Source organism: Talpa europaea (assembly GCF_964194135.1).
Source record: "Talpa europaea genome assembly, chromosome: 16".
In the NCBI taxonomy this organism is placed as follows: domain Eukaryota; kingdom Metazoa; phylum Chordata; class Mammalia; order Eulipotyphla; family Talpidae; genus Talpa; species Talpa europaea.
In genome coordinates, this window is record NC_140084.1 from 37,446,733 (window position 1) to 37,454,937 (window position 8,205).

General features: G+C 43.2%; 1 protein-coding gene across 1 annotated transcript; it reads right to left on the reverse strand.

The window, feature by feature from the left end:
- Positions 1-1,104: 1,104 nt before the first annotated feature.
- Positions 1,105-5,369, reverse strand: GINS3 (GINS complex subunit 3; the record flags this gene model as incomplete). Its single annotated transcript, XM_084257659.1, has 3 exons — positions 1,105-1,335; positions 2,937-3,170; positions 5,184-5,369. 3 exons carry the CDS (start codon positions 5,367-5,369, stop codon positions 1,105-1,107), a joined length of 651 nt encoding a protein of 216 aa, XP_084113785.1.
- Between the last annotated feature and the right edge of the window lie 2,836 nt (positions 5,370-8,205).

An 8,205-nucleotide genomic window follows, 5' to 3' on the forward strand; every position in this document is an offset into this window, starting at 1 on the left:
TTCCAGCAACAGACAATTTTCTAGTTGCAGAAAGTGGGAAGGGGTGGAGAAAACTGCCCTTCAAACAGTCCTGCAGGTCCCAGGGAAAGCTGTGTCCTCTCAGCCTGAGGCTCCCGCTTTGATCTCCAGAGCAAGGGTTCTCTGCTTTTGCTCAAATAGATTTTCAGTAAATGATCAGGGATCCTCTATGTAATATTGTTGAAAAATTACTGACAAAATATACTCGGTGTTCCTTGCCCACTGACATGGGCCACCTGAGCTTCTCAAACAGGACTCTCCATCACTGGCAACCGTTAAGTCCTGATTTCCTGATGTAATAAGGGTAAGGGCTGGTTAACACCCTTTAATAACTACTTTGTAATTCCAAATGACTTCCTGACAGCTTTTCTAGGAGGGGAATGGAGTAACTGGGGGTGCTCTCTACAAGCTCAGTTTAATCATTTTGCCTCTAGGTAATTACAGTTACATGAAGTCCAGTTCACAAAGCCCTGAAGAGAGAGAAGAAAAGCAGTGTCTTCCCTTCAGTGAACGTCATGCCATTCATTTACTCCCCCTTTTCATTCCCTATTCTTGGGGTGACTTATGCAAAAGTGAGGTAACTCCCCACAGACAGGTGCAGGAGATATTTACAATTAAGGCCAGCATTCTGAGGGTACTGTCCTTTGTGCAACCATGAGGAAGATTAAGCTTTAGTCTTAAGCAATTTGGCTCAAGAGAACAGCTAGAGAACAGACTAAGATGGCTTGAGTTTCACCTGTCCTTTGGAGTCAGTGAAGTCAGGACATTTGACACACAGGGGCCCCCATCCCAACACTATTGTGATGTATAGATCAAGGATCCCTACTCATGGAGGACTCTGATTTCTCCTTAACTCTGGGTTCTTGGGTTAAGTAGGTCTAGACCACAGGTCAGCAAGGCAAGATAGTCCTGGAAGAATCAGAGCTAGGAAAATCCTCTGGGACATCCTTTCCTAATCAGATACCACTTCCGAGACAGCTACAGGAAGCCAGGCAGTAGATGGGACGTGATTCTGGTCTATTATGAGGTCAACCAGGCTCCTATCCGACACAGAGAGGGGTAAGTCTCGAAGATCCATTCTGGCCTTCAGTTTTCCATGTCAGTGAATTTTCTCTTCTTGTAGTTCTGAACGAGGTTGGAAGCTGTGATCTGAGAGGCCTGCCCCCTCTCCCAGCACTGAAAGTCATTCAGTCCTTTCTGCCCTGTTTGAAATAAGCCTCTCTCCAGCTCGTCGAGCCGGGCTACCAGTGCCGAAGTGTCTTCATTGTAAGCATTCTGGGAAGAGTCCATGATGCGGCGAAAACGTCCAATAAATGTCTAAAGAAGGGGATTAAAAAGCATGACCCATTATTGTGATTGGTAACAAAGACCATGATAATGTACTGTGGCGGGGGTCTCCTTGGTGGTGCAGGGGTTAAAGACAGCTCTATCAAGCTACCACCAGCCACTGCAGCATAAGTTTGAGCCCGGCCAGCCAGGGAGGAACCCACATGGCACTGCAGACCTCTCCTGCCATCCCCGCTGCTCCCCTCAGCAGTTTATTTCAACAGATCTGACTGTTCTACTCCCTACTCTCTGGTGAATTCTCTCACCCCCACACCTCTGGCTTACACCCCAGTTCTTGTAAGCATAAATAAATAAATTAAAAAAAAATATACTGTGGTGACATGCAGACGGATTTCAACTAGAGAAAACTAAGGATTCAGTTGAATGCCATTTCTTTACAGTATGAGTGCTGAATGGAGAAGCCTAAGATCTACTCAGGGTACCATTTTACCACAGGGTTCTGGGCCCAAACCACAATCCCTGCTTCAGTTTCTCCAACATCATGGGGATGTAACCCTATACAGAAATAACTAGTCTGCAGCACTTCAAAGCAGTGATGGAAAAAAGAAATATCATTTACAAAAAAGGGGCAGTTTTTCAATTCAAGAATATATCCTGGTGATATTAAAAGGCAAATGGATCGTCCTTATTTTTAGGGCAAGTTTCAGAAGCTCTATAGTCTATGTATTAACTTCTTTTTCTGAATAAATAGCAACAAAGTTTTTCCTTAATATCTTCATTAAAAACAGCAGTAGGCCAAAGAACCGTTAAGCTTTATGGAGGGCATCAGCGCAGTCTGGGAGGGCAAACATATTCTTATAAAGCTGGAAATGCAGAAGTAAAACAATAGGTAGAAAGGATAGTTCCTCCTAATAGTAACAATAAAAAAAACCCACTATGACAAGGTATAATTGTATCATAAAGGATGGCAATATATGTATAACATCATTTTGTCCATGGAAAATAATAATAAAAAGTTTCACTTGTTACATGATTCTCCATAATCTTACTGCAACTGTATTATTTTGGCATTATATCTTCACTTAGTGGAGAAGACTGATGCCAAGAAAGGTCCAGTAGCTAAGCTAAGTCACACATATGTATATGGCGGAGCCAGGTCTTAACCCCAGAGCGAGGGAAGGGAACAAATAACTAAATAATGCTTGTATTTTTGCAGTAAGCTTCAGGCCATTCCTGTGAGAGGGCTGAAAATGTCTTCCAAGTGCCTGTCACCTGTAGCCCAGGAAACCCTTTTATTTCCTAAATTTCCTTAGTGCCAACTCTTAGCAAGAAATTCTGAAGCGCAGCAGATAAGTCATACACACATACATATACACACACATCTGTAAATTTAAACACCATATATTAAAACTAGTCAATAAAAATATTTAATATTTATGTAAACATCAAATATTTTTTAAATACATAAAATTGTGTGTGTGTGTATGTATGACTGATAAGCATCATCCAGTCGTAGAGTGACCTGGAGTAATAATAAACTATGTGCAAATTACCTACTTTCCCCGGGGAGAGCAATGCCCACAGCTGGCTCTTTAGACTGTGCAGCACCACAGGTTTTATGCTTTACTTGCCTGCAGGAGAGACTGGGAAATGTCTGCATTCTCCGGACTGTCAAAATGCAGGAGTTGGCAGCCAAAGCCATAGAAATGCGGTCCCATTTTGTGGAGGTCCACCACATTGGCATCTGCACTGAACACGGTCCTCCAACCCTCTTGGTAGATCTTGGGAAGTTCTACAGAAAGGATCCGCCGCTTATTGTCAAAAAGTCCTTTCGCCAGCCACAGAGGGAATTCAAGCTTTGAGCCCTGCATCAGACAAGAATAAAAACACACAGTGCATGTGACACATCATGTGAGCGATAGTGCCTATTCTCAGGGTGTCAGTTTTGAATCATGGCCTTGTCCACCTGCTTCTGAGTAAGGGGCCTTCCTGTTACAGACTATGATGGCTGATAAAGGAAAGTGCAAATGTGCATTGTGGATGTCAATCTGAATGCTCTCAATGGGTCACTGTGAAAAGATGGGGAGAAGGATATTCCTGGACTAACCCATCACCCAGAGCCCAAAAGAGCTAGCGGAATTCACAAACTTTTCACCCTCTTTAAAGAAGACAATGTCCACCAACGTGTGTGAGAAGGTTTTTAAACAGAGAAGTAAGAAACTTAGGACCAAGTGCCCAAGATTCAGCATCTTGTTCCTCCAGGTCCTGTAATACAGCCACTGATGTATGGCCCTGAAGAGCAACGTACTAATAAAAACAAGAGGTCATACACTAAACTTTTGGCCAAGAGGGTGAAAGAGGCCAAAGAAAAACAGCAGTAACAGATGGCCAAGAGACGGAGACTGTCTTTTCTGGGAGCTTCTACCTTTAAGTCTGAATCCAGTGAAAAATGAGATTTTCTTTTTTTTTTTTTTTAAAGATTTATTTATTTATGCATACAAGAACTGGGTTACCGGCCAGAGGTGCGGGGGGTGAGAGGATTCACCAGAGACAGAGTGGGGAGCAGAACAGGCAGACTGATTGAAATACACTGTTGAGGGGAGCAGTGGGAGAGTCAGGAGAGGTCTTCTGCACCATGTGAGCAGCTCCCTTGCCGGGGATTGAACTTGTGCTGCAGTGGCTGCGGACAGCTTCGTAGATAGTGTCTTAACCCCTTGAGCCACCAGAGAGGACCCAAAATGAGATTTTCTATATATAACACATAAATGAGGGCAAACATTTAAAAAAAAAGGAAAAAAAAACCAGATAGGAAAAAATAGTAGGGAGGTAAAAATAAGTACCACTACATAAATAATTAAATGTAAGTGAATTAAATACACCAATTAAAAATGGTCAAACTAAATAAAGATAAAACCCAACTGACATATCTTAAGTATAAAGACAGAGAAAGGTTGAAAACAGAAGGATGGAAAAATTATAAACTGTAATCAAGAAAGGAGAATTACTAGAGATAAAGAGGGACATGAACAATGATAAAAGGAACATTATATTCACCAGAAAAATATAAATATCTACACTGACAAGTAAAAAGAGAAACAGACATATCTATAATCATAGCAGACTTTAACTTATCTCTTTAATAAATGAGAAGTAGCAAACAAAGAATGTAGAAGAGGTCGAAAAAGGAAGTAACACTTAATTTACAGATATAGATTATTTATTGCACACTATGACTTCATAGTACACATTTTTTTCAAGTATATATAGAATGGTTAAATTGATTTTATGTTGCGGTGTAAAGCAGGTCTTAACAACCTCCAAAAGACTGAAGCCATTCCAACTGTTTTCTGGCCACAGAAAATTAGAAAACTCCTCCTGAACTCAGTGATAATGAAATTATAACTAATCGAAACTTGTAAAACGCAATTAAAACTGTGGTTAGAGGAAACCTGCAGTTAAAAAGGCATAAAGGAAGCTTGAAAAATCCATGACCTAGCTATCCCAAGTCTAAGGGGGGTAAAAAACACCCCCTCTGGACTACACCCCAGCTCTTGTATAAATAAAAAATCTTTAAAAAAAATTTAAAAAGTCAATCCTGAAGCATCAATACATGAGGGAGGGGAAGAGAGGGCGGGGCGAACAATGCTGAACCCCAAGTTTCAAAGATGCAACCCTTGCTAGAGGGAGCCTGGACCCTGGCCACGTTTAGTTTCCCCAAGACCAGGTGGGGAGGACACTTTCGCCCGCGGGCACCTGCTGACCCACGCTCAGCAGCGCACTCGGCCGCCTCCCGCCCAAACTACAGATCCCAGCGGCCCCCGCGCGCCCCGAGCCCCCGCGCCGCAGTGTCCGGCGGGAAACCGCGCCCACAGGCTCACCTGCGGGAGGGCGTCGTCAGCCTCGGCGCCCCCGGCCCGCTCGTGGAAGAAGGCGCCGAGGCGCGGTATGGGGGTCTCGGTGCGCACCGGGAGCTTCTCGTGGGACATGAGGATGTCGTCCAGGGAGAGAAAGTTCTCCTCAAACCCCAGCGCTCCCGACTCCACCCGGAAATAAGCCTCGGACATGGCGGCGACGTGAGCTGCGTTTCTCTGGGGCACCTCCGGGCGCCCGGATGGAAAAGGAAAGCGGGGTCGGCGGCCGCTTCGAGTTCTGAGGGACCAAGCGGGCGCCGCGGCCGCCAAACCGGATTGAAACTTTTCCCGCGCTCGGCGACGCGCCAGACAGGAGCAGTCGATCCGGATGGGTCGGTCCAGGCAGAAGCAATCGACAGCCTGTGGCTTTGGATCAGCGCGAAGCCGGGGCGGGGCTGCAGCTGGTGAGTTGGCCAAAGTTTTTTTCCTGCGGAGTGTAGATCTTAAAACGAAGCTGAAATCTTTTTTTTTTTTTTTAAGAAGCTGAAATGGTCATTGAAGCTGCAAGCTGTATTTGCGCTAGATTGTGTTTCTATGAAATTAAAAGCACTTTGCCACACTTTTGGGGATTTAAAAAAGGCGTCATTGTGCCCTGCATCCCAGACTTGATCAAATCTGAGCGATTTATAGTTTTGTTACTGTGAATCTCTTGTTAATCATAGTACTTGAGAGAAACATTAAAGAAAACAAGCAAACAAAAATAAAACAGCTAGCCAGTATACTCCAGCACTAGCTCCAGATAGGTTGTGATGGGTTATTTGTAGTATTTTGGAGGGGATGTGGGGTACTAGAGCACACATTGTTTGCAAGGGTCTTGAATATACTTCAGGGCCTTCCAGTTCACCTTGTCATCAACTAGTGGTTTCCTTTTCTTTTGTGGCTCTTAGTTTAAATCCTCAGGAAAGGTGGATGATCTACTGCATGTTTTGAGGCTGTTCACAAGCATAGCTTGCCAGCCACCTTAAAGATTGGCTGCCTATGTCACTAGCTTTAGTGGGGAGAAGGGACAATGAAGGGATCATAGTAGCATAGCATCAGATTTTGGGGTGCTACTCAGGATTATGGATGATAGCAGAGTGTTACATTACATAACTTATAGAAGGCCACCTTCTAGGGCTACTAGGAGTATAGGCAGCGTCCTTAGGAAGTGTGAATTAGCCATGTTTTTATTTGATATATTTTATGATGCTTTGGCATCTTGAGGGGCACCCAGGGAGGAACTAATTCTGAGGGTAGCCAATACACCTTTCATACACGGACCAACCAATCCAAATCCCAACCCCCCAACCAGCTCCTTTATATAATTCTCACACAGCAAGTCAGTATTTGCACTCAGTCACCCCAGGGCCAAGTACTGGATAATCGGAGATCACCCTCTAGCCCAAAACTTGCAGATATTATTCATACTCCCTTCCTGAGCTTGCTCAAACTTCCCCACTCTGTCTCACCCATGCTTTCTCAGAAACCACAATGAAGCCTTTGGGTCATATTTTCTCCCAGTTCCTCTTCCTCCTGACTGATCTGGCACTTTGCCAGGTGGTCCTGTGTGGGATTATCCACGTCTCCTGGGAACTATGAGCAGTCATACTTCTTTGGACGGTGCTGGCCACTCTATGTCATCACTCACTCACTGCTATACATTCAGCCCTGGTAATAATCAAAACAAAAGAAGCAGTTGTGGAGTCAGGGTCAAAATGTCGGAAGCCCTGCGTACTTTGCTAAGTTTAGGCTATTCCAGACAAAATGGGAGATAGTGTGTGAGGTTTTTAAGCAGGTACTATCAATACATAAATCGAGTGGTATGAATTCTGGCAGCCAGGAAAAAGAAGGTGTCAGTTGCAGGGGGGCCCATTTGGAAGTCAAGTCGTTCCATGGACAGTACCTGACGACTAATTGGATATAAACAGTGAAGGATAGAAAGGGGTCAAAGATGATTCAAGTTTTTAACCTGGTTGACCAGGTGGATGGGGATGTAAGTGACAGCTATACAGAGCACAGAAATAGAGGCAGCTTGAGGCAAAAAATGAGTTTGACTTGGCACTGGTGGTTTCCAGGAAACTGTCACACAGGCTTGTCTGCAGCCCAGGGGAGAAGCCAGCTTTGAAGCTTCAGAATTAGGAAGTATCTATTTAGAGGTAGTTACATGAGAGTTTTTTCTTTTATCATATTGTAAATGTTCAGTTTGCTACACTAGCCAATGCAAAAGTAAACATACTTCATAGTTAAAACTTATGTTTCTGTGATGAAAAGGATGTATTGTATTAGATATAAATTGCTTTATATGTTGAAGGCAAAGCAGGTTATTTACTAATAAGGATAGTAAGTTATTTTTTATGTTGAAACAAGTAAGATGAGTGCTTAATGATTTATCAATGTCAAAGAAAGACATTATTTTTCTACAGAGACCAGAATATTGGCTATAAACGTAAATATCACTGCTATTTTATTTATTTTTTATAGAATTATTTATTTATTAATGAATACAAGAACTGGGGTATAGGCCAAAGGTATGAGTGTGGGGGTGACAGAATTCACCAGAAACGGAGTGGGGAGTAGAACAGGCGGAAATATACTGCTGAGGGGAGCAGCGGGTGAGACAGGAGAGGTCTGCTGTGCCACGTGGGTTAGCTCCCTGGCTAGGGATGAACTCATATTGCAGTGGCTGTCGATAGCTTGATAGAGCTGAGACTTTAACCCCTGTGCCACCAGGGAGGCCTTATAACAGCTATTTTATTACTAAAGTAACAAGTGAGCTTTTAAAATAAAATCAGATTACCTTGTTTTTCTTACTGTCTTGGCTCACATGAAACTATCATTCATTGCCTATTCTTTTTTGTTTTACTCTATTTAATCTGTCCTCTCCTTGAACTAAGTGTAAGTCAGAAAAAGTAAAATTGGTGAAATTCTGAGTTTATGATGCTAAATAATTGCACTAATTCATCTGACAAAAGTAGCAACTAGTTTGTCAAGTATAGCTCTCTTTATAACC